At 51.6% G+C, this 25850-nt stretch overlaps 1 protein-coding gene across 5 annotated transcripts; it reads left to right on the top strand.

Moving 5' to 3' along the window:
- Positions 1-155: 155 nt before the first annotated feature.
- CNTROB (centrobin, centriole duplication and spindle assembly protein) lies at positions 156-25783 on the top strand. Of its 5 annotated transcripts, none has more exons than XM_047089809.1 (19): positions 156-1309; positions 2276-2360; positions 2584-2665; positions 3133-3289; positions 4164-4280; positions 4489-4605; positions 5171-5269; positions 6461-6697; positions 7028-7174; positions 20012-20145; positions 20676-20801; positions 20968-21130; positions 22249-22507; positions 23725-23879; positions 24132-24195; positions 24311-24496; positions 24580-24715; positions 24995-25047; positions 25242-25783. In XM_047089809.1, exons 1-19 carry the CDS (start codon positions 1028-1030, stop codon positions 25286-25288), a joined length of 2646 nt encoding a protein of 881 aa, XP_046945765.1. In that variant the 5' UTR covers positions 156-1027; the 3' UTR covers positions 25289-25783. The 5 variants fall into 5 exon arrangements, with proteins under 5 accessions (XP_046945765.1, XP_046945766.1, XP_046945763.1 ...); XM_047089810.1 differs by having other exon boundaries at positions 159-1300; XM_047089807.1 differs by having other exon boundaries at positions 178-1309; positions 24995-25067.
- Positions 25784-25850: the final 67 nt, after the last annotated feature.

Genomic DNA, 25850 nt, shown 5'->3' with positions numbered 1-25850 from the left:
TCCGCCCCATACTTCCCCCAGCCAATCCGTGCCGCGGGAGCCGCGCACGCGCGTCTTGGGCTCCCGGGCTCCAGAAGCCGTCCGAGCCGCTGCGAGGAAGAGCTCTGGGCTGGTGACGTCATCAAGCCGTGCGAGGCGGGGCTGCGGACGGTGGGCGGGAGGCTGCCAACGGTTTTGAGCGCAGGGAGGGCGGTGAGGGTGGGTGTGGAGGCGTCCTTGGTCTCCCGGACCGGGGCTCAGGGGAGGAGGATAGCCCCTTGTCGACACCGTGGCAAACTGAGGGGGCTGAGGTCCGGCGGTGTGGCGAGGAGTCGCGAGGGGTGGTCGGGGTAGAGGATCGCAGGCTAGGCTTGAGGGCGGCGTACCTTTTAGAGACGTCTGAGGAGGTGACCGAGTGTTTACGAAGTTTCTCTCGGGAGAGCGAGGAGGGAGGGAGGCTAGGGAAACTTACTATGGTTTTCTTGCCAGAAGGGGTCGGAGGGGATATACAAGAGGGTTGACCGTGGGTGGAACAGGTGCATGGCGGAGGGGTGTGAGCCGGTGGGGAACCTGAGGTTCCTGCCTCTCTGAGACCGGGACCAGGTGAGGGGCACATAAGGCGGCTGGAGGGAAGTTAGGCCCTTATTGGGTTTGCGCCCATTTCAGTTTGCACGTTGAGTTCAGTTGACCCGTGATGGCCGGTGCCAGAAGTTGATCTACAGCTTTCAGCCCTCCAGGGAACTGCAGGGGTGCTGTCGCTCCTCCGTCTTCTGTCCCCACCCACTCCTTGCTGCACCCTCCTTTTCCACCGTTCCCAGGAGCTGTGGAAGGAAATGCTTTTGCCCTCTCCCATGGCCTCTGAAACCGCCAGAAACCTTTCCTCTAACCAGAAAGCCTCCATACCGTTAGTCACCAAGGATCCTGGGCTTGGAGCCTTCCTCCTTTCTCCCAAATCTTCTTCTTCCGTGTACTTTCCTCCCTGGCCTGTCCTACAGCAGGACCAGAAGTTCCCAGCTGTACAGTCTGCAGTTGTCTCTTCCTTGTACCCATGGCGACATCAGCTACGGTTCCCAGTTCACCCCTCCGGGCTGAGGATCTCCTGAGTGATTCATCAGAAGCCCCTGGGCTGAACCAAATGTCCTCTGAGGTGACCTCCCAGCTCTATGCTTCTTTGCACCTCAGTCGCCAGGCAGAGGCCACAGCCCGAGCCCAGCTGTATCTGCCCTCCTCCTCCCCACCTCCTCATGAGATGTTAGATGGCTTGGCCCAAGAGCTGAGTCACAGCTTGTCAGTTGGATTGGAGAACAACTTGAAGAAAAAGGTGAGAGAGGTGTGTCTTGGGGACCTCCAGGGTCTTGGAATTGGAGGTGGTTAAAAAAAAATGGCTTTGCTGAGATTTGAACCCCTCTTGTTGGATTTCACATTGCTTTTTTTTTTTTTTTCTCCCAACGTTTATTTATTTTTTTTGGGACAGAGAGAGACAGAGCATGAACGGGGGAGGGGCAGAGAGAGAGGGAGACACAGAATCGGAAACAGGCTCCAGGCTCTGAGCCATCAGCCCAGAGCCTGACGCGGGGCTCGAACTCACGGACCGCGAGATCATGACCTGGCTGAAGTCGGACGCTTAACCGACTGCGCCACCCAGGCGCCCCTCACATTGCTTTTAACTAGAGTCCTTTATGCTCGTTCCTGGGAGCAAATGTTTATGAGGCAGAGAGTGGCCCAGGGACACCATACTTGGGGAAATTATGAAACTTAACTAGTGTTTTTTGGTCAGAGACACCTGCACTGTGCTTTGATTGGCCCCCCGGGCACTAAGAGTGAGGATAAGGACAGCAAAACGTGCTAAGCTCCTCCCAGCTCAAAGCTATTTTGATTGTATGGTGTAAAGTTTGGCATCTAAATCATTAAAACAGCCTGATCAATCACACGTGCTACAGAAAGGATAGTTATGCGTGTTGCTAGAAAAAGTGTCGTAAACAATTTGCAGACCAGTTGGGTCTCTCGCCACGGACTGTACGGTCTTCGGAGAAGAGGTTTGCTCTCTAGCTGACAAGCGTCCTCACCAGTCTTGTCTTAATGTGCCTAGTTAATTCATTCCCACTACCTGTCTGGCTTCTGCAGACATTTGAGTTGAGTCAGTTCTGTTTTTCTTAGCTCTCCCAGGTGCCGGAGTAAAAATTCTTGGGTTGGCGGGGTGGGGGGTACCGGATGCCATCTGCCCTGGCGGTAGGTCGAACATAGGTTTTTCAGTGTGCATCTGATTTTCATGTTGCTTTTTTTTTTTTCCCCCTAGGATGGTTCGAAGCATATCTTTGAGATGGAAAGTGTTCGGGGTCAACTTCAGAGCTTGCTCCAGACCTCCCGTGATACAGCCCATCGTGAGTAAACCCCTTGACCATGAAGAAGTGCACAGACGTAAGGGGCGGGAGAAGGTGGAGAAAGGAAGACTCAGGTTTCAGGAGAGGCTCCGGTTCTTTGGGAGAGGGGCCAGAGGAGTGGGTGCAGTAGAAAGGAAGGCCCTCTCCTCTCTTCTCCTTCAAGTGGTCCCTGTTCCAAAGTCTTACCTGACCCTGGCTCTGGGGTCTCTCTGGCTGCCTGCAGGGGACCCCCTCACTCCAGGTGCTGGCTCAGAGAGACGAGAAGAGGACTCCTTTGACAGTGACAGCACAGCCACCTTGCTGAAGTGAGTCTCCCTTGGGTTCTGCTCACTTGCTTGCCTGGAAAGCCAAGTGTTCCGTTCCATAATTCTCTCCTTCCTGCTTCTGAACCTCTTAAGGCCCTAAGATGCTTGTCCCTTACCTTTCAGTTTTCATCCTTTCTCTCCTGGCTTCTAACTCCTTTACTTCAGGAACGTGGGCATCTCCTGCCTGGTACCTGGCTTTCTCCCAGGTATCTTCTTCCCCCGGAGGAGTTGGCTTGTTTCTGCTAAGACTGTTACTGCGGGGAGCGTGGTGTGCAGGAAGGAGCGCTAGAGAGTGAATCACAGGACCCAAGTGCTGTTGAGGGCCCTGTCACTGTCTAGCTCCGTGACTTTGGGCAAGTCTCTGGCCCTTTCTGAGTTCCAGTTTCCACGTTTGTAAAACGTCACAGTTGGACTAGGGGATCTCAAAAGCTTTCCCCACCCTGACATTCTCTACCTGGTTTGCTCAGCACCCGGCCCCTGCAAGACTTATCTCCGTCCAGCTCGGCCCAAGCCCTGGAGGAGCTGTTTCCGCGCTATGCCAGTCTTCGGCCAGGACCCCCGCTCGATCCCCCGGATTTCCAGGGCCTGAGGGATGCCCTGGATTCAGAGCACACCCGTCGCAAGGTGAGTTACCGAGGCTTCCTTTTGAAAGCAGCGACGATTAGAAATAGGCCGGGTGCTGAACAGGGCTGAGGGTTAAGGGCCTGCAAGCCGAGACTTTGCCTTCAGGGTGGTCGTCTTTGACCATCTGACCTAAAATGGCACATTCCTCCTCCCGGCGTTCAGTCGGGTTGCTCTGTTCTTTCTTTCATATAGCTGCTTACCACGGCCCGATACATCTCATTTCTCCCCTCTGAAATCTAAGCTCCACGAGGGCCATACCTTATCTCGTTCCGCCCTGTCTTCCTAAGGTCTAGAACATGCCTGACGCAAAGCAACGTCCCATAAGCGCGTGGTGAATGAACAAGCCTCGCTAGCTTGTGCGAAGGCTTTGCAGTTATTGGTGACCTAGCAAGCTTTATCTCCAGCCTATCTGAGGTGGGCAGAGAGAGGGACTAGGCAGAGGAAGCGTCAGAATCACTGGTTGTGTTGTCTCTTCCTTGATCTTAAGTCACTGGGCACGGATGAAAGGCTTTCTCCTGTCTTTGCCGTGTTTCATCACTGTGCCCGATGAACTTCTTGAGGCAGGAGTGACCTCCCACTCTTTGCCGTGTGGGCTGTCGCGCTGCTACCAGAGGGTTCATGGGAATTCTTCTCGGGAGAGCCAGGAAAAGGAAGAGCCTGGAAGCTAAGCCCCTGTCTCCTGAGATGGTAGGGGAAGGCGTTGGAGGCTTCAAGTTTCCTGCTCCAGAATTCCTGATTCTTCTTCTCCAAACCTCCTCTGTTCTGGGGACCCAAGCTCCCTGTGTCCAGCCCGTTTTCACCGAGAAGACCTGGGAAGTTTGACGCTTTGGTCAGCTTAGGGACGGTCACCCCCACTTGTCACCCTTCTTCCCAGCATTGCGAGCGCCATATTCAGAGCCTCCAGACCCGAGTGCTGGAGCTTCAGCAACAGTTAGCTGTGGCTGTGACTGCCGACCGCAAGAAAGATGTTATGATCGAGCAGTTGGACAAGGTGCCAGGGGGGCAGAATGCGGGCGGGGCTCTCCACGGGGGGAAGAGTAAACGGGGTGGCCGGCCGGCATTTCTGTGCTCACTCTGGGAGCTGGGGCCCGGTGTGGATTTCCCGATCCTGGGAGAAGGTGGCTGTTGACCCCGCTCCTGCGGGCAGAAAGAGGGCAAAACAATGATTTTGAAATGCCATCTGACTCTCCTCTCCTGAGACCCTGGCCCGCGTGGTGGAGGGCTGGAACCGGCACGAAGCCGAGCGGGCAGAGGTCCTTCGGGGGCTCCAGGAGGAACGCCAGGCAGCCGAACTCACCAGAAGCAAGCAGCAGGAGGTGGGCAACCTGGATCAGATGGCATTAGAACCGGGGTCACAGATTGGCAGGTGGAAGGGGGTTGAAGTAGCTCCGAAGCAGGGTTCCCGACTGATTGAGCCAGGGTTGCAGAAACCGACCTGCTCTCTTTTCACCATTTTTACTGTCAGAATTGCCTCATCTGTGTCTTCCCGGCTTTCCCCACACCCTGTGGTCTTCTCTTTGGCCCTCAAGTCATTTAGTTAGGTCTTCTTTTTCTTTTTTTTATTAAAAAAATTGTTTTTAATGTTTATTCATTTTTTGAGAGAGAGAGAGAGAGAGAGCGCATGCACAAGTGGGGGGAGGGGCAGAGAGAGAGAGAGACACAGAATCTGAAGCAGGCTCCAGGCTCTGCGCTGTCAGCACAGAGCCCGACACAGGGCTCGAACCCATGAACCGCGAGATCGTGACCCAAGCTGAAGTCGGATGCCCAACTGACTGGGCCACCCAGGTGCCCCAGGTCTTACTTTTAAAGTCTATCTCATTGACGCTTTTTGAACTATGAGTTCGTCAGTTCCCCTGTCTTGTGTCCCCCTGTCCCTGAAAGACAGTAACCCACCTGGAGCAAAGCCTTTCTGAGGCCATGGAGGCCCTGAGTCGTGAGCAGGAAGGCGCCAGACTGCAGCAACGGGAAAGAGAGACGCTGGTGAGAACGCTGGACTGGGTTGATTCCGGTGGAAGCCGCTAATTACTTCTGGAGGGGTGCTTGCCGTTGGCGGGTTGTGGGAGCTGCACTGGGGGAGTGTTTCCCGAAGACTGATCTTAGAACACTTGTTCTGCAAACAGGGCTCTGCCACCAAGTTAGCGTAAGAGACTCGGCAAATTATTTCCTCGTTAGAATTACCTGGGGGATTACTTTAAAATGTAGATTTCGGGGACCCACTGCCAGGGGTTTTGATTCAGTAGGCATATGGTGGGGCTGGGAGCCTAAATGTTTTCAGCAGTGTCCTAGCTGATTTTGTTCAGCCAGGCTTGGGAACTGTGGCGTAGGGCATGGCGAAGCCGGGTGTGGGACAAGACTCCGTCAGGTTTCTTACTGCTGAAGTGACAAGAGGATTACCCACGTGAACGAACAGCCAGGTTTGGAACTCACCGTGTGCATGACGTGTGCCTGCTACATGCAGGCTGGTACTTGTCATCTTTTAGTTTTTTTATTACTTTTTTTAATGTTTTATTTGTGAGAGAGACAGAGAGAAACATGAGTGGGGGAGGGACAGAGAGAGAAGGAGACAAAGAATCCAAAACAGGCTCCAGGCTCTGAGCTCCCAGCTGTCAGCCCAGAGCCCGACACGGGCTCGAACTCTTGGACCGCGAGATCATGACCTGAGCCGAAGTCGGCCGCTTAACCGACCGAGCCACCCAGGCGCCCTTGGTACTTCTCATCTTAACAGGCTTTGTCCAACAGTATGGGTGATGGGTGCTGGTTGGCTAGGACATGACTTTGCGGGCTGGATTTTCTGGTCTCCGTGGAACTTCTCTTGATGATGATAGTGATGGCTCTTGTGTACGGAGTGCTCACCGTGTGCCGGGCCCCCGTGCTAATTACTTCCTGTGCGCTTTGCACCGTAATCCTCACGAGGTAGACCCTGGCATGATGCCGTTTTGCAGATTGAGACGCGTGCCTCAGAACGCATAGGAAGGGACAGATTTGAACCCAGATGTACCTAATTCCAGAACAGAAGCTCTCATTTACTATATCCTAATCCCTTGGGCTGGCCAACTGCTGTGTTTCTCGTGGACGTAATTCTCAGGGCGCTGGTCCTCTGTGTGGGGCGAGGGGACAGATTGCTGGCGTTGGACGGGCTCGTAAGGAGCTTGGTTTCCCCTGGGGCCATAGGAGGAGGAGAGGCAGGCTCTGACCCTGAGCTTGGAGCTGGAACAGCAGCGGTGCCGGGCTCTGCAGGAAGAGCGGGACGAGGCCCGGGCCGGGCAGCTCAGTGAGCACCGGCAGCTGGAGACACTGAAGGTGGCCCTGGAAGGGGAACGGCAGGCGTGGGCCGAGCAGGAGCGCCAGCTGGAGGAGCGCCACCGGGCGCTGCGGGACGACGTGCAGGCCCAGCTGGAGCAGGAGAAGGTAAGAGTGGCAGGCGGGGAAGAGGGAGCAGGTGCGGGGCAAGATAGCGGAATGAGACGCGATGTCGGAACGTGGCGTGTAGGGGACTGGCACGGAGAGCGCAGGGCTGTCGCCGCGGGACGAGGCTGAGGGTGTTAGGCCGGCGCGAAGGGCTGGGGGGCGGCCACCACGCGGAAGGCAGAAGAGTGAGCTGGAACAGATGAGGAAGTAGTCACGTGTGAAAGGGAGAGAAGCAGCTTGGGTTTTAGGGTCGGGGAGGCTGACGCGGGGCCCGGGGTAACGGGGCGCGGGGACACGCGGCGCGTCCTTAGGTTTGATGTCCTCCCGCAGGGGAACACACAGAGGGAGGCCCAGGCAGCGCGGGAGGCCCAGCAGCAGCTGGCGCTGGCGCAGTCCGAGGTGCGGCGCTTGGAGGGCGAGCTGGACACGGCCCGGAGGGAGAGGGACGCGCTGCAGCTGGAGATGAGCCTGGTACAGGTCAGGGGGCGGGGCGTCTGGGGCGGGTTTCCTGCTGAGGGGAGGAGGGTCTGAGGCACAGGGACTCACGACTCCCAAGAGGAGCCCTGGCGAACGCTCCTCCCGGTTTTAACCAGAATTTTGACCTGAGCTTCTGCTTTTACAGCAGCTCCCCCCACCCCCAATCACAGGATGCAGTGCCTGGTACCCCAGGTGGTACTAAAGCCCGTGTGTGCCCCGGGTTTCTTGCCCACACGCACCTGCGACGGGGGGTTCCTTTACAGAGTAGTCACAGTAAGAGACGAGCAACAGTAACTCATTATAAAGTTGAACGCTCATGGGGCTCCCGGGTGGCTCGGTCGGGTGAGCGTCTGACTCTCGATTTTGGCTCAGGTCAGGATCTCGGGGTTCGGGGAGTTCGAGCCTCGACTCGGGCTCTGGCTGACAGTGTGGAGCCTGCTTGGGATTCTCTCTCTCTGCCCCTCCAAGATAAAAAAAAAATTTTTTTTTAAATTGAACACTTCTAAGTACGTACTGTAATAAAGTCATGTGAATGTTGTCTCTCACTTTCTCAAAGTATCTTAATGTCCTGCACTCACCCTTCTCCTTTTTTTTTTTTTTAATTTTTTAAAAAAGTTTACTTTTGGGGCGCCTGGGTGGCGCAGTTGGTTAAGCGTCCGACTTCAGCCAGGTCACGATCTCGCGGTCCGTGGGTTCGAGCCCCGCGTCGGGCTCTGGGCTGATGGCTCGGAGCCTGGAGCCTGTTTCCGATGCTGTGTCTCCCTCTCTCTCTGCCCCTCCCCCGTTCATGCTCTGTCTCTCTCTGTCCCAAAAATAAATAAACGTTGAAAAAAAAATTAAAAAAAAAAAAAGTTTACTTTTGAGAGAGCATAAGCAGGGGAGGGGCAGAGAGAGAGGGAGACACAGCATCCAAAACAGGCTCCAGGCTCTGAGCTGTCAGCACAGAGCCCGACGCGGGGCTCGAACCCATGAACTGCGAGATCGTGACCTGAGCCAAAGTTGGTGCTTACCCAGCTGAGCCACCCAGGCGCCCCTCACCCTTCTTGTGAGGATGGGGGAATGACAGAATGCCCCGGGATGGGGTGAAGGAGGTGGATGGCACAGGCGTTGTGACACAGTGTGAGGCCTCTGTTGACCTGACGATACTGTCCGAAGGGGGATCACCTGCTTCCCGACCGCGGGTGACTGAAACCGCCGAAAGGGAAACCATGGATGAGAGGGGACCACTGTGTGTGTAAAATGTGTGTTAGGGGAAGATTAATGAGGATCTGAGACCAGGTCAGTCTGCGAGGTTTTCCTTATTAACGGTTGACCTAAGGGGATACACCCAGTTTCTCCGTCAGCGAGACCTGTGTTTGGGAAAACAAACTCCTTTCACTTTGCACCAGCCGCTTGAGTTGGTGGACTGACCGCATGGAAACCAATGTTATGAACGACCAAGGGTGTTAGTTCCGTTCTGTAGCTGTTTGTAAGCTGCTGTCACCTTCTGACCTGGCGGGTGTGTGTTCACTGAGCCTGCCGAACGGCCCCTGCACAAGCTCCGTGCTGGGAGCTGGGAGCAGTCCGGGCCCACAGGAGCTCGCCAGCTAGAGCGGGAGTCTGTCTGGCACACAATTCTCAAAGTAGCATGCTAAGTGATAGTTGAGGGACAGGAGAACTACTCTTCACTCGGATGTCGTCTCGTTAGTGAGGTCTTCCCCAACCACGCTGAGTGAAACGTGCAACCTCTCACCGTCCTGTTCCCCTTCCCTGCTTGATCTTTCTTCTAGTACACTACATACTGTACTTTAAAATCTTGTGTATTTTTTGAAGGCAAGGGTTTTTGTGTCTTTGTTGTTGAATCCCAGAATAGTGCCTGGCTCTAGTACTATTCAAGCCCTTGATTTCATATTCTTCTATCCATTTTTTTTTAGGTTTATTTATTTGTTTTGAGAGAGAGAGAGACAGAGAGAGGGAGAGACAGAATCCCAAGCAGGCTCCACGCAGAGCCTGGTGTGGGGCTCAATCCCACAAACCATGAGATCATGACCTGAGCCCAAATCAAGAGTTGGATTCTTTTTTTTTTTTTTATGTTTATTTATTTATTTTTGTGTGAGAGAGATCGAGCAAGCACAAGCAGGGGAGGGGCAGAGAGAGAGGGAGGGAGACACAGAATCCGAAGCAGGCTCTGGGCTCCGAGCCACCAGTGCAGAGCTTGGTGTGGGGCTCGAACGCACAGACCGCGAGGTCGTGACCTGAGCCGAAGTTGGACACTTAACCAACTGAGCCACCCGGGAGCCCCGAGAGTTGGATTCTTAATTGACTAAGCCACCCACGTGCCTCTGTTCTATCCATTATTGAAAGGGAGGTGTTGACGTTTCTAGCTATTACTGTAGAACTGTCCGTGTTTTCCATCAAGTCTGTCAATTTTTTCTTTATATAATTTGGGGTTCTGTTAAATGCATATATGTTTATATGGTTATGTCTTCTTGATGTCTGTTTTTTTGGCTTAAATTTTTGTCTAATGATAACATAGCCCCACCCTAGCTCGCTTGGTTGCTATTTGCATGGACTATCTTTTTTCATCTTTTTATTTACAACCTCTTTGTGTCTTTGTATCTAAAGTGAGTTTGTAATCCAGACAACATATGGGTGGATTACGTTTTGTTTTTTAATCCATTCTGCCAGTTTCTGCCTTTTAATCGGAAAGTTTAATCCATTTCCATTTAAAGTAATTACTGGAAAAGAACCACTTATATCTGTCATTTAACTATTTGTTTTCTGTATGTCCTGCTTGGTTTTTGTTTTTTGTTTTTTCAATTCCTCCATTACTGCCTTTCTAAGGTACATTGATATTTTGTGTACCATTTTGATTCTCTTCACTTTTCCTTTTCTGTACATTTTAGAAGTTTTCTTAATGATTACCTTGGGATTACAATTAACATCTTAACAGTAACCCAGTTTGAATAATACTAGCTTTAGTTTCCATAGTCAGTGATCACTGTTGCTACACATCTGTGTCCCTCTGCTTTCGTGGTGTTATTGACACAGATTTATAATTACTGTTTTATGCATCCGCCTTTTATATCATATAGGGGAAAAAAGTTCCAAACTGAAAGTACAGTAATACACGGGGCGCCTGGATGGCTCAGTCGGTTAAGTGTCCGACTTTGGCTCAGGTCATGATCTCACCGTTCGTGGTTCTGTGCTGACAGCTCAGAGCCTGGAGCCTGCTTCAGATTCTGTGTCTCCCCCCTTCTCGCTGCCCCTCCCCCCTCTCAAAAATAAACATTAAAAAAATATTTTTTTCAAAGAAAGTACAGTAAGACAGACTTTTGCATTTACCTACGTAGTAACCTTTACCACTTTATTTATTCATATAGCTTCAAGTTACTGTTGAATTTCATTTCATTTTCGTCTACAGGACTCCCTTCAGCATGTTTCTATAGGTCAGGTTTGCTAGTAATGAGTGCTCTTAGCTTTTGTTTATCTGAGAATGCCTTAGTTTCTCCTTCATTCTTGAAGGATTTTTTAAAATGTTTACTTAGGAGAGAGAGGGAGAGAGAGCATTTGAGCGAGCAGGGATAAGGGGGTAGAGGGAGAGAGAGAGAGAGAGAGAGAGAGAGAGAGAGAGAGAGAGAGAGAGAATCCCAAGCAGGCTCCACACTCAGTGTGGAGCCTGACACCGGGCTTGATCCCACAACCCTGGGATCGTGACCTGAGCCGATAGCAAGAGTCAAGATGCTCAAGTGACTGAGCCCCCCAGGAGCCCCTTGAAGGATTTTTTTTAGTTGACGGTTGATGTGATTTTATTTCAGCATTTTAAATATATCATTCCACTACCTTCTGGGCTCTCTCACTTCTTACAAGACCTCAGCTGTGTTACTGAAGTGCTTTTGTAAGTGACAAGGTCCTTCTCGCACTTTCTCCGTTTGACTCTTGACAGTATGACTGTGATGTGTGGTAGTGCAGATCTCTTTGAGTTCATTGTGCTTAGAGACTGTTGAGTTTCTGGAGTGGGTGGATTTATGTCTCTTATCAAATTTGGGAAGTTTTTGGCCATTTCTTCAAAAAAATGTTTTTCTGTTCCCTTTCCTCTCTCTCATCATTCTGGGACGTCGCTGTTGCAGATGTTGGTATGATGTCCCTCGGGTCCCTCAGGCTCTGTTCATTTTTCTCGGTTGTTTTTTCTTTCTGCTCATTAGTTTGGGTAACTTCAACTGCTTATCCTCAAGTTCAGTGGCCCTTTCTTCTTCTTGTTGAAATCGGCCATTGAGCCCCTTCAGTGAATTTTTAATAGCTTTTATTTTTGAGAGCGGTTTTATGTTCCGGGCAATGTTGAGCAGAAGGCACAGAGACTTCCCACATCTCCCCTACCTCCGCAGGGACATAGCTGTGTCTGTACATGGTCAACATCCCCACTAGAGTAGCGCGTTTGTTACAGTCCATGAATCTCCACTGACACGTCATTATCACACAGAGTCCATAGTTGACATTAGGGTTTTCTCTTGGTGTTGTACATTTTATAGGTTTGGACAAATTTATAATGACACGTATCCACCTTTACAGTATCGTAGTTGGTAGTTTCACTGCCTTAAAAATCCTTTGTGCACTGCCTGTTCATCCCGTCTTCCGTCCGACCCCTGGCAACCACTGACCTATTTACTGTCTCCATAGTTTTGCCTTTCCCAGAATGCTATACAGTTGGAATCAAATGGCTTGTAGCCTTTTCAGACTGGCTTCACTTAGCGCTCTGCATTGAAGTTTCCTCTGCGTCTCTTCAAGGCTTGAGAGCTCGTTCCTTTTTAGTGCTGGATAATATTCCGCTGTCTGGCTGGACCACAGCTCATTTATCCATGCACCTGCTGGAGGACATCTGACCGCCTCTGACTTCTGGCAGTTATAAATAAAGCTGCTGTAGGGGCGCCTGGGTGGCTCAGTCGGTTAAGCGTCTGACTTCGGCTCGGGTCGTGATCTCACGGTTCGTGGGTTCGAGCCCCGCGTCGGGCTCTGTGCTGACCACTCGGAGCCTGGAGCCTGCTTCGGATTCTGTGACTCCCTCTCTCTCTGCCCCTCCCCCTACTCGCACTCTGTCTCTGTCTCTCTCAAAAATAAATAAAACATTAAAAAAAAAAAAGAATTAGGGGCGCCTGGGTGGCGCAGTCGGTTGAGCGTCCGACTTCAGCCAGGTCACGATCTCGCGGTCCGTGAGTTCGAGCCCCGCGTCGGGCTCTGGGCTGATGGCTCAGAGCCTGGAGCCTGTTTCCGATTCTGTGTCTCCCTCTCTCTCTGCCCCTCCCCTGTTCATGCTCTGTCTCTCTCTTTTCCGATTCTGTGTCTCCCTCTCTCTCTGCCCCTCCCCTGTTCATGCTCTGTCTCTCTCTTTTCCGATTCTGTGTCTCCCTCTCTCTCTGCCCCTCCCCTGTTCATGCTCTGTCTCTCTCTTTTCCGATTCTGTGTCTCCCTCTCTCTCTGCCCCTCCCCTGTTCATGCTCTGTCTCTCTCTTTTCCGATTTTGTGTCTCCCTCTCTCTCTGCCCCTCCCCCGTTCATGCTCTGTGTCTCTCTGTCCCAAAAATAAATAAATGTTGAAAAAAAAAGAATTAAAAAATAAATAAATAAAGCTGCTGTAAACATCTGTGTGCAGGTTTGGGCATGGACCTAAGTTTTTAGCTCCTCTGGGTAAATCCCAAGGACCGTGGTTGCTACATCATACGCTAAGAGTATGTAAGAGACCACCGCACTGTCTCCGGAGGGGCGGTACCCTTTTGGCCTCGCGCTGAGTGAGCGTTCCTGCTGCTCCGCACTTTCTCCAACATAGGTTGTGCCCAGTGGGTGTTGGTCATTTCAGTAAGCGTATGTAGTGGCATCTAAGGAAATTTTCGTATCATCGGTTGTACTTCGCAGCTCCCCGGGTTTCTGTTTGGTTCTTTTTTATAACTTATGTCTTTTCAGTGAGGTTTTCTATTTGCTCCTATATCATTCCGATTTCAGTTTGTTGTCCAAATAGTTCACGGAGCATATTTAAGACTGTTGACTTAATGTCTTTGATTAATAATTCCAGTGTCTGGGCTTCTCCAGGAAATGTTCCTGTCAGAGTCTCTTCTTCCTTTGTCTTTTATTTTTAAGCAATCTCCACACCCAACATGGGGCTCAAACTCACAACCCTGAGATCAAGAGCCGCATGCTCAGGGTGCCTTGGGTGGCTCAGTCGGTTAAGCGCCTGATTTTGGCTCGGGTCATGATCTCATTGTTCGTGGGTTTGAGCCCTGCATTGGGTTCTGCACTGACAGCATGGAGCCTGCTTGAGATTCTCTCTCTCTCTCTCTCTCTGCCCTTGTCCCACCTGTGTGCACTCTCCCTCTCTCTCAAAATAAATAAAAAGAAAAAGTTACCTCCTCTACCAACTGAGCAGCCAGGTGCCTCTAATTCCTTTTTTCCTTTGAATGAGTCATATTTTCCTGTTTCTTTCTACATCTTGTAATTTGTTGTTGAGAACTAGACTTTTTTTTTTAATGTTTTTATTTTTGAAGGAGAGAGAGAAACCGAGCATGAGTGGGGGAGGGGCAGAGAGAGAGGGAGACACGGAAGCTGAACCAGCCTCCAGGCTCTGAGCTGTCAGGACAGAGCCCAGTGCGGGGCTTGAACCCACCGACCGTGAGATCATGACCTGAGCCGTAGTCGGAGGCTCAACCGACTGAGCCACCCAGGCACCCCAAGAACTAGACATTTTGAATATTATAATGTAATTATGGAAATCATATTCTCTCTCTCCCTGGATTTCTTTTGATGGCTACAGCCGTCCAGTTGTTTGGTGACTTTTTCAAATTATTTTTGCAAAGTCTGTATTTCTTGTTGTGTGTGGTGACTGACAATTCTGTTCTGTTATCTGTGTGATTAGCCTGTGACTTGACAGATTTTCTTAAATGTCTGGATTCCTCTCCCAAATAAGTATATACGTTTCTTTAAATCTTTTTTTAAAAAAATGTTTAACGTTTATTTATTGGGGCGGGGAGGGGCAGAGAGGGAGACACAGAATCTGAAGCGGGCTCCGGGCTCCAGCTGTCAGCACAGAGCCCGACTCGGAGCTTGAACTCATGAACTGTGAGATCACTGAGCCGAAGTTGGACGCTTAACTGACTGAGCCACCCAGGCGCCCCTCTTTGAGTCTTATAACTGATGCCACCAGGGAGGCCTCTGCAGCCCAAGGCACGCAAAAGAAAGGTGTTCGTTTGGTCTGGTTCCTCAGGGAGCCGTCAAACTGATCAAAACACACAACCCCACATTTTTGGAGGACGGGGTCCTTACTCCCCCCGCCCCGCACTTCAGTCAGCCACTCTAGTTTCCCGGACCACAGTTTCCCTGGCTGCGGAGGGGCTGAGCGCTGGGGGATGGTAGCAGGTTGGCATATCAGCTCTGGTACCAGAGTTCAGCAGCCTCTGCTTTCGTCAAGCACTCTCCTGGTTGCTTAAGTGTCTGATCTGGTTCCAGAATTCCCAAATAGTGGATTTTGATCATTTTTTTTTCTCAGCTTATTGAAGATGTTTCAGCGGAAGGACCGACCCCTGCATTTTCCTACCCTGCTGTTTTCTGGGACATCACTGTTTTTAAATTCTGTTTCAAGTAAAAAAAAAAAAAAAAAAACACCATACAACATTATTAATGTTCTCTAAAGTCAACAGTCATTTAGAGGGGTTCATGTTATTTACTATTTTCTTTGCTGTTCTAACTTTCTTTGAACTCGGACCTCCTATCTGGATCTTTTTCTTGGTGGAAAAAAATCTCTCGTATGTATGTGTATGTGTGTGTTTTCGGTTAGTTATTTTAGTTTGAAAACGTCTTTATTTCACATTCATTTTTGAAGGAATTCCTGGATGTAGAATTCTAGGTTGGTAGTTATTTCAACATATAGAAAATACCATCCTGACTTTCATTATTGCTGTTGAGAAGTCAGCTACCAGTTGACCACTGTTGCTTTTAAAATTTTCTCTTTGGGGCGCCTGGGTGGCGCAGTCGGTTAAGCGTCCGACTTCAGCCAGGTCACGATCTCGTGGTCCGTGAGTTCGAGCCCCGCGTCAGGCTCTGGGCTGATGGCTCGGAGCCTGGAGCCTGTTTCCGATTCTGTGTCTCCCTCTCTCTCTGCCCCTCCCCCGTTCATGCTCTGTCTCTCTCTGTCCCAAAAATAAATAAACGTTGAAAAAAAAAAATTAAAAAAAAATAAATAAAAAAAAATAAAATTTTCTCTTTGTAGTTTTTATGTTTTACCTGGGTGCATGCATATATATACATACATATACATATATATATATATGTATATGTATGTATATACATATATGGATCTTTTTAGGGATTCATTTGGCTTCTTGAATCAGTATGGTGTCTTTCATCAGTTCTGGAAAATTCTCAGTCATTATCTTTGCATTGCCTCTGCTCCATTGTCTCTGCCATCTGTTTCTGGAACCTGATTAAACCTAATGTACCTTAGCTCTTCTTCTAGATCTTGTTGTTCGGTTTATATTTCCCATCTTTTGTGTTTCATGCTCACTCTGGATAATTTCCTATCTTCCAGTTCACTAATTCTCTGTTCAACCTTGTCTAATTTACTGACTGAGGTTTTAATTGTATGTATCGTACTTTTTCATCTTACAAAGTTCTCTTTTTATCTTCAAATTTTACTGTTTCATAGTTTCTTGGTTTCTGATATTTTCACATTTGTCTTTGATTACTTTAAATAGTTTTATTATCTCTAGATAATAATTTCAGTATCTGAAATGTTTGAGGATCCTTTTCTGTTGTTTCTTGTTCTTGCTGGTTCCCATGGAATTTCCTCGGGTCCTTTTCCTTTTTCTCTCTCCTTCCTTCCTTCCTTCCTTCCTTCCTTCCTTCCTTCCTTCCTTCCTTCCTTCCTTCCATTTTTGGTTTAATTTTAAGTAGGCTCCACACCCAGTGTGGGGCTTGAACTCATGACCCTGAGATCAAGAGATGGACCCTCTACCGACTGAGCCATCCAGGTGCCCTGGGTTCTCTTTATTTCTGATCGTATGTTGGAACTTTGTATTTGAAAGATTGTGGGGATAAGTTGAGGCCTGCAGTGAAGATTTGCATTTGCTTCTACCTGAAAGACACTACAAAACCAGGATTTAAACCACATTTTAAAGGTTGGGATTGCTCTATGATTAAAGCTGAGCTTTACTTTCATATAGGCTGTTCCACTTCTGTTCACCTTCATCCTGAGGATGATACATACTGGAGTCTCAATTTATTGTGGGGAGGGTCTCCACTTAGATATCAACTTATATGGGCCTTGGCTTTTGATTTCCGTTCATGTGCTCTTGAAAGACAGTCCAGACCGGATAGGCAGATACCTCCAGGGCAAAAGTGACTGTCTACCCTGCTGGCTAACCTGGCTAGGCGCCCATTTCCCTTTGCTTTGGCCTAGTAATTCCATGCTGGTACATCTTTGGTGCTTTTTATATATACATACACACACATACATACATATACATACACACACATATATGTACACACATGTATATGTATATATACAGATACATGTACCCATATACATATATGTGTATATGTGTGAATATGTACATATATATGTATACATATGTATATGTGTATCTGTGTGTGTGTGTGTGTGTGTGTGTGTGTGTGTGTGAGTATACATACATATACATACACACTCTCTTGAACAACTTCCCCTGCCAGTATTAGGAATGTGAAGATCTCATGCCTGTCTTGTACTCTAAAGTAGCTTGTAAGGTTGGATTTCATATGTATTTCTTTTCTTTTCTTCTTTTTTTTTTAATGTTTATTTACTTTTGAGAGAGCGACAGAACGTGTTTGGGGGAGGGGCAGAGAGAGAGGGAGACATAGAATCCAAGGCATATTCTAGGTTCTGAGCTGTCAGCACAGAGCCCCACATAGGGCTCGAATCCACGAACCCTGAGATCATGACCTGAGCTGAAGTTGGATGTTCAACTGACTGAGCCACCCAGGCGCCACTGTTTGTAAATTCTTACACATTAAAAAAAATTTTTTTTTAGTGCTTATTTTTGAGAGACAGAGACAGACAGAATGCAAGCAGGGGAGGGGCAGAGAGAGAGGGAGACACAGAATCTGAAACAGGCTCCAGGCTCTGAGCTGTCCATACAGAGCCCGACGTGGGTCTCGATCACGGACCGTGAGATCATGACCTGAGCTGAAGTCAGATGCCCAACCAACTGAGCCAGCTGGCTGCCCTCATATGTGTTTCCTGAATATTTGATATTTGACGGCCAATGTCCTTTCTTTAACGTTTTTGGAAATATTTAGGCTTTCTCTTTCTTGAATTATTTTTGGCTTTCTGTTTCTGTATATCCCTCTAGTCTAAACTTTCTAATTTATCGACTTAAAGTTGTACTTAATTTTATTTTTTTAACGTCCTTGGCATCTTTTCTACTCTTTCTTTCCTGATACTGCTCTCTTGTGTCATTTCTCTCATCCTTTCTTTTTAAAATCATCTTTGTTGTAGTTGAATTGAATGAGTTTTCAGAGAATTAACTTTTTTCTTTGGTTTTATTCTGTTGTTGTTTTAAAAATCTTGTTAAGATGGATGCTTGCTTATTCTTTTTCAGTCTTTTCTAAATTTCTCTATGAGTATTCATTTAAGTGCATCCTACAACTTATCCTATATGGTATTTTCCTTACTGTTTGGTTCTGAATGATATTCAGATTTTTAAATATGATTGATTTTTGACCTCCTGGGTTATTTCCAAACATACAGGCTTTTTCTTTTTATATTTTATTGTTGATTTATAGCTTAACTTTGTGATTAGAGAGCATGGTCTTTTTAATAAATTACGTATGTGTATTCCACACAGCTTTTTGTTTTGGAATATTTCTGTCTCAATGAACTGTTGCATGAATGGTATAACGAATGGCACTTAGATTCACCCATTGACATTTTACGATGTTTGTCTGTTGTCTGGTTCACTGTCCCTCTCTCTCCCTTCCTCCACCCCAGCACTGGAGAGTTTGTTGTAGACATGAGGGAATATGTTAGTACAGATAGATAGACACTGTGATTTTTAAGAGTTTTATAACGTCTCAATGAATGGGTGAATCATAGTTTTCTTAAGCATTTTCCTTTCTACGAGAAGTCTACATTGACTCTGGTTTTTTCACTATTAAGAGCAGCACTGCAGTGAACATTATTGCAAGTAGATGTTTGGCACCCCTTCTGTAGGATAGATTCCTTAAAGTGGAATTGTCGGCCCACAGGCAGTATATATTAAATTTTCCAATAGAAGAATTTAGGGGGGCACCTGGGTGGCTCAGTCGGTTGGGCATCCGACTCTTGATTTTGGCTCAGGTCATGGTCTCAGGGTTGTGGGATCGAGCCCTGAGGCTCCGCGCTGAGCGTGAAGCCTGCTCAAGATTCTGTCCCTCTCCCCTTCTTGCACTCGCTTTGTCTCTCTCTAAAACAAAAATAAAAATCAGCTTGTAAGAAGGTAAGTTTTATACGATGTGGGGCTTTCTTCCCCACAATTTTTAAAAACTAAACACAGAAAAGAACGTGTGTTGTTGCGAAGGGTTGATGCAGAATTGGAAACTGTCTGGGAGAGGGGAGGTGGGTGGGCGGCAGGAAGACACGAAGGGCCGTGTAAGCCATTTCAAGCAGCCAGAACTTTATTCTTCAGGCCGTGGGGGGCATTTGGACGGTTTCAAACAAGGAGATAAATTGAGCCCATCTGTATTCTAGAATATTCACTCAGGCACAAAGTGGGAGATCTGCTGGGGCCGACGTGACTGAGGGTGGAGGGTAGAATAGACGTGAGGAGATCAGCGAGACGTGAAATCATACTGAATTACTGTAGTAGCGAGTGAGGAGTAAATTTGCTAGCGTTTAGGAAGTAGAATGGAACGAGCCGGTTGGAGGCAGAAAGAAGCAGGAAGGGGTCTGGGATGACTCTGGGTTGAGACGGCTTGGTTGTTTCGGTGGAGAGCCGTGCCACGAACTAAGGCACGAAATACATCCTAGGAGGGAAAGGACTGAGAGTGGAAAACCAAACGAGCTACATGTCGAATGTTTTATTTGGGATGTATCCAAATACACATATTCAGTAGGCCTCTGTGTGAGTGGGCTTAAAGCCTGGAAGAATGGCCCAAGACAGATTAGGAAGTGTTTTAGGGTAGAAACAGTAGCAAAAAATATGGCCTAGAGGCCACGTGTTTATTATTGACATGTGACCCGGAGCGTCAGCTGCTGTGTGGTCAGGAAGAAGACTGAGGACCTTTCTGGGCAGCTGGGGCCGAGGAGCAGTCAGAACGGGCTCACGGAGCTGTGGCGTCGGGACCGTGGCTTCGGAAGGAAAGGTGGACGTGGGTGGTGGGTGTTCCAGAGATATCACCGGATGGGCTGAGACCCAACCTCTGTGGGACTTCGGAACGGCTGTGAGCGGAAACGAGGTTTCAGCGAGCGGGAGGAGGACTGTGAGGTGACAGACCAGAGACCACGCCGCAGCCTGATTGTGCTTTAGGAGGAGGGGACGGTGCCTCCTGCCGGGCGCCCGCTGAGCGTCAGGCCCTGGGCCGCCTCAGACACGTGAGAGGTCTCGTCACCCTGCCCGACCTTTCTTTTCGTTACGTGTAGATTTTTCTGCCCACGGCCCTCTTGACTTGTGTGTGCCACGTGCGTGGTGTGGGAGGACCTCGCGGCCCCGGGAGGAAAGGGGTCCTCTTTGAGTCCTCGTGACAGAAGTCTTGTTCTTTGGCCCTTAGGCTTGTGAGGGGGGTGCCGGTCGGTGGGCTTTCTGTCGCCTGGCGCCCTCCGTCCCGGGAACCGAGCCCTTGCCTCACCCTCCTTCACCACCAGGCCCGGTACGAGAGCCAGCGGGTCCAGCTGGAGTCGGACCTGGCCGTGCGGCTGGAGCAGCGGGTGACGGAGCGGCTGGCTCAGGCCCAGGAGAGCAGCCTGCGGCAGGTGGCCTCGCTGCGGGAACATCACAGGTGCGCGGCCCTCACCGGGTCCCCTGGTGGGCGACGTCACACGTCCATGTCCCCTGCGGTCCCTCTGCTGGCTCCCAGCCTGCTGGCTGCCATCGGGCCCGGACCGCGTGTGTCCGGGGCAGAGCTGCCGTCGGGTGAGCGGGGAGGGCGCGGGGGCCCATAACTGACGGGTGCGACAGATCTCCAGCCCCCCGGCCTTGGTGGGGACAGTGCCGAGCTGTGACCTGTGCCGTCTCCAGAGCTGCCCCGAGGCCTCGGACCTCCTCCTGTGCCAGATCCCTTCTCCCCTCCTGGATTTTTCTGGAAATGCCTCTTCAGTGAATCACCGTCCCGTAAATCTTCGCCGCGGCGTCTGCTCCCGGGGTCCCCGTCCCAACACGCCAGCTCTGTCCTTCCCCCTTTCCCGAACCCACCATGCCTCGGCCGGGCCGGCCGGCTCTCGGCCTGTCACACGCACGCCTTCCGCCTTTTCTCCCTTGATGGCGTTCGTCTCCAGACTCCGTCCTCCTTCCTCCCCCTCGTCCCCCCAGGAAGCAGCTGCAGGACCTGAGTGGACAGCACCAGCAGGAGCTGTCCGCCCAGCTGGCTCAGTTCAAGGTGGAAATGGCGGAGCGCGAGGAGAGGCAGCAGCAGGTGGCGCAGGACTACGAGCTCAGGTACCGTCCCCCCCCCCCCCCCCCCCCCGGGTCCCTGCCAGCCCGGAGCCCGCTCCCCCCGCCCCGCCCCTGCAGGCCTGTGGGCGCCGCCACCGGACCCCCGCCGCCTGGCCTGGCCTGCCGTCTCAGAGGCCGCGCGCCCCCCGTCCCGTCTCTCTCTCGTCAGGCTGGCCCGGGAGCAGGCGCGGGTGCGGGAGCTGCAGAGCGGCCAGCGGCGGCTGGAGGAGCAGCGCGCTGAGCTGGTGGAGCGGCTCCAGGCCATGCTGCAGGCCCACTGGGCAGAGGCCAGCCAGCTGCTCGGCGCCACCACCCTGCCCCCGGACCTCCCGGTACGCACGGCCCGCCCTCCCGCTGCTAAGTTCTGTCCTAGGGCCTGCCTGGGGGGAGGGGGACCCGCCTGTGTACCTTCTCGAAGAGGAACTGCCTCCTCAGAGGTCTTTTTGCCACGGTCACGGCTCGCCCCTACTGGCCCCTCGCCTCGGGCACGGCTGTCTCCCCCCAGCCCGGGGTGGGGGGGGGTGGCGGGGGGGTGAGTGGTACCTGCTACCAGTCCTGCCGGGTGGCCGCTGAGTTATGACGCGAAGGGCCGAGAATTGTCGCCCAGTCTTGCCCCAGAGTAGGGGAGGGGGGGTCTCACCCCAGCCCGTCTTTCTTTTTTTTTTTTTTTTAATTTTTTTTAATGTTTATTTATTTTTGAGAGAGAGAGTGTGAGCAGGGGAGGGGGGCAGAGAGAGGGAGAATCCGAAGCGGGCTCCAGGCTCCGAGCTGTCAGCACAGAGCCTGACATGGGGCTCGAACTCACAAACCGTGAGATCATGACCTGAGCCGAAATCGGACGCTTAACCGACGGAGCCACCCAGGCGCCCCTCACCCCAACCCTTCTTATGTTGGCATCTCCTACTTCCTTCTCATAATTACGAGATTTTTCTCTTTAAGCGAAAATATTTTTTGGAATAGACAATAATATGCACATGGTAAAAACAGAAATCCAAACAGTTCAAGGAGGTGCACGGTGAAACGTAATCTCCATCCTGCCCTGCACCGCGGTCTCTGGGCACGCTCCGCTCTCCCCAGAAGCAGCCTCTGCTCCTGACTTGTGTGCACACCCCGCCCTCAGTGGGGGGGCCTTCCCCACATGGCTGTGCGACTTTTCATTTGACCACGTGTTTGTCGTGAACATCAAAGTCGTTTCCTGTATTCTGTTTCTACTCAGCAGTTCTCAAATACCGTTCATCCATGCCTTTGTGCAGGCATCTCTCTAAAGTCTCTAGAAATGGAAGTTTAAGGTCGAAAATACACATTTTTAACTTTGATAGAAATTTGATAGACATTACCAAACCTCCTCTTATTTGGAATCTTAAGTTTGTAATCAAAGCGTCTGGGCCACATCTTGTCTCCTTAAATGCACAGGGCGTTGATCCTTGTTCTGTGTCTGTCTTGTGCCCAGGTCCCCGCCACCAGCCCCTCCAGCCCTGGGCCTCAGGAGCCAGAGAAGGGCGAGAGGAGGCTCTGGACTCGGCCTCCCGTGGCCGTGGCCCTGAAGCCCGCCTTGCAGCAGAGCCGGGAAGCTGGGGCAGAACAGCCACCGCGGGTTCTCCGCAGCCCCTCCCCAGACCTGAGCCCCCTGCTGGGCCCCCCTTTCCAGAGCCAGCACTCCTTCCAGCCCCTGGAGCCAAAGCCGGGCCTCACTTCGTCTGTTACCTCTGGTAACGGGGGACAGAGTCACTGGGGTGCCCCCTGTACATGCACTGCCTGACTGGCTCCTCTGACCCAGCTCCCTGTCTGTCCGGGCGGGGCTTGAGTGCTTGGTTCCCCAGATGTCTCGGGGACCGTAAGGTGCAAGGAGCCGAAATCCACTCAAGTTGGCTCAAATAAAGGGAGTGGGAACTCGCGGGGATCGGATGTCACTGGACTTCAGGAGAGCTGGCGTCGGGACCAGGGGCGTTCTCCAGGCTGATCTGGGGCCATCCGGGCCCTTGGCTCTGCCTCTCCCCGCACATCTTCCGCTGGTAGACCAGCACTCTCTCTCAGGTCTTGCTCTCATGACGTTGGTTCGCATGTGGGTTTGACCAGCTGTGACACTCCAGCCGATACTCTAGACCATCTTTTTTTTTTTTTAATTTTTAAATGTTTATTTGGAGATAGAGTGTGTGCGTATGCGTGTGAGTGAGTGGGGGGGGGGTCAGAGAGAGCGAGAGAGAGAATCCGAAGCAGGCTCTGCGCTGTCAGCACAGATCCTGACGTGGGGCTCAAACCCACAAACTATGAGATCATGACCTGAGCCGATATCAAGAGTCAGGCACAACCAACTGAGCCACCCGGGGGGCCCTAGACAACCTTCTAGAGACCTCAGTGTCTCTGTTTCTTGGGTCCAGTTCAAGGAGAGGCGATCTGATGGGTTGGTGACCACTTCTTGGACTGGCTGACCTTGAATGTGGCTCTCCCTGGCTCAGTCAGCTGCGACTTGGGTGGATGGGCACGCTCTGTGTGGTGCAAACATGACCACCAGGTCGAGTGAAGAATGAGGGCCGAGTTACATCAGGATTTTAAATCCAAAAATTGTGTAACCATAATTAAAAAGAATGAGGGCGTGTTCTGGTGAGGGGGACCAGAACATGTCTGTTAATCGTGAGCCATTCTGAGTATTGGTTTCTCTACTTCGAGGAGTTGATGGTGGGATTAATTTATTTAGAGCCTGAGCCCCACAGCTCTCTCCTGTGTCCACACTTTGTGGAACTCAGCTGTGCCACCTGCCAGTCGCCCCCAACCTTCTCTCTCCAGCTGTTCTAAACGTTGGTTGTCCTCCCCCAGCTGTGATGCCCTCTTACGTTACTGGGCCTCTTTCCTTGGGGGCATTTGGAGGGTTGATATGTGGAGGAGTCCCCTCCCCGCACAACACACGCTGGGCCGGTTCGCTTTCCAGCCGGGGCTTTCTCTACCGCCGGCGCCTTCCACCCCGATCACCGCCCAGAGCGGCCGTTCCCTGAGGAAGATCCTGGATCCGACGGGGACGGCTTCCTAAAGCCGGGGCTGCAGCCCCCTTCCCAGCTGGACGGCCTCAAACATTTTTTGCACCAGGTAAGCGAGGGCCCACCCATCCTACCTCATTTCCTTCTCCCCTTCCTCATTCTCTCTCCCCTCCAGGAGTCCAGGACTGTGGCTGCAGCCGCCTTTCGGGACTGACAGCTTCTCTCGCGGTCTGTCTAGATTCCCATCGCCTAAGTTCTGGAAGGCGGCCATCCCCGGCCCTTTCTTCCCTCTGCCTCCCTCACATTCCCAGGGCTCTTTCTTCACTGGTCCTCAGGGAGCCTCACTGTCTTGTCCCCGCAGCTGCTGGAGATAGTACCGCAGAGCAGCGAGGCCCCCTCTGTTGAGCTGTTGCCCCCAAAGTCTGGTGAGTGGGGAAGGTGGGAGCCACAGAGGTGCGAGAGCCTAACGGAGGCGAGGCGATAGGGCTTTCTCGGCTCCTGCTCTGTTTCCCGAGCCCTGCGTCTCTTGCCTTTCGCTAGGCCCCCTGACTGTCCCGTCTTGGGAGGAGGCCCCGCAGGTGCCACACCTCCCGCCCCCTGTTCATAAGACTAAAGTGCCCCTGGCCATGGCGTCCAGTCTCTTCCGGGCTCACGAGCTTCCCTCAAGCCATTCACAGAGCAGCGGCCTCCGGGCGGGCTCCCCAGAGCGCGATGAGCGGCCGGGAGGTGAGGAGGAAAGGTGCTGGCTGCGGGGCCTGGGGAGGCGGAGCGAGGGCCCTGGCGTGACGAGCGTCACCGTTGCGCCTCAGGTGGGGACGGGCTCGCACCAGCGCGGCAGCTGATGGATGTGTCGCAGCTGCTACGACTGTACCAAGCTCGGGGCTGGGGGGCTCTGCCCGCTGAGGACCTGCTGCTCTACCTGAAGAGGCAGGAGGAACACGGCAGGTACCAGCCTGGAGGGAGGGGAGGAGGGTTAGACGGATGGAGCCTGGACCCTTGGGAGATGGCCCAGGCAGGGGAGGGAGGGTTGGGTGCTGTCCACCGAGAGGCATCCGTTCTCTTCCGGGGCAGCCGGTGCGGGCAAGCGGAGGCCCAGCCGTCCCCTCTCTTCCTCTGCGACTTGCTGTTCCCGCCACTGTTTGTTCTCCTTCCCGAGAGACTGGGGAATAGCTTTCCCTCCGATGTCGGGGAGCCCCCCGTCCTCACCCTCCATTTGTGTGGCAGGACGGACAGCCGGGGGGATAATGTCCCCAGAAGGAACACGGACTCCCGCTTGGGTGAGATCCCCCGGAAAGAGGTGAGGGAAAGTGAGGCGGGGGCGAGGGGCGTGCAAGGGCCCTCACCTCTGTTTCCCGTCTGTCTTCTGTAGCGTGGTCTCCCCTTGGCTGGCTGACTGTGGCCCTCTCCATGCACGGTGCCTTTCTGGGGTGGTGGGGAGGCTGACCCCCTTCTCTCCTCCCTCCCCTCCCAGATCCCCTCCCAGGCTCTCCCTCGCCGCCTGGCTGCTGCAGCCCCTAGGACGGACAAGCCTCCCGCACGCAGGAAGGGCGGGCACCCGGCCCCCAGCAGCACGAGGAGTCGGGGGGGCATCTGGAGATGAGCCCCTCGCCCTGTCTGCTCTCCTCCTAATAAATGTTCCAGAGTCTGTATTCGGGTCTCTGACTCCTCGGAATTTGACAAAATGGAGATTTTATAAGAAGCTACTTTGTAAAGAAACCTCATTCTATTTAAGTATGTTTTTTACATGTTACACGTTTGTTTTCTCTTCGGGGGAAAAGACACGAATGCTTCGAAGAAAGCCCGCCTCTGGCTGGCTTTGAGAACACTCAGTGAGCTTAGGCCCGGCGTGTCACGAGCGGAGCATACAGGGTGATTGGCTGTGGTTGGGAGTGGAATTATGGGTGATTCTAATTTTCTTCTTCAGACATTTCTATATTTTCCACATTTTCTAAAGCAAGTTTGTATTAATAATCAGAACAGACAAACTTTTAATAAAAGAGTAAGTTAATTGTATGAAGAGTTTGAGTAAATATTTGATTCGTGGGGAGGCTTTTGGCTTTGAGGAGCAGTGACCCTTGCG

This window comes from Lynx rufus, unplaced genomic scaffold (genome assembly GCF_022079265.1).
Source record: "Lynx rufus isolate CCGP_SWC_20201006 ecotype Redwood Valley unplaced genomic scaffold, mLynRuf1.p SCAF_28, whole genome shotgun sequence".
Lineage (NCBI taxonomy): Eukaryota > Metazoa > Chordata > Mammalia > Carnivora > Felidae > Lynx > Lynx rufus.
Note: the sequence above shows the minus strand (reverse complement) of the source record. Positions and strands in the feature narration are given on the sequence as shown.

Coding starts and splice junctions, on each gene's coding strand:
- CNTROB (XM_047089807.1), top strand. CDS start 1,028: ATGGCGACATCAGCTACGGTTCCCAGTTCACCCCTCCGGGCTGAGGAT. Junction 23,880..24,131: donor TCAAACATTTTTTGCACCAG/GTAAGCGAGGGC, acceptor TTGTCCCCGCAG/CTGCTGGAGATAGTACCGCA. Junction 25,068..25,241: donor GTGAGATCCCCCGGAAAGAG/GTGAGGGAAAGT, acceptor CTCCCCTCCCAG/ATCCCCTCCCAGGCTCTCCC.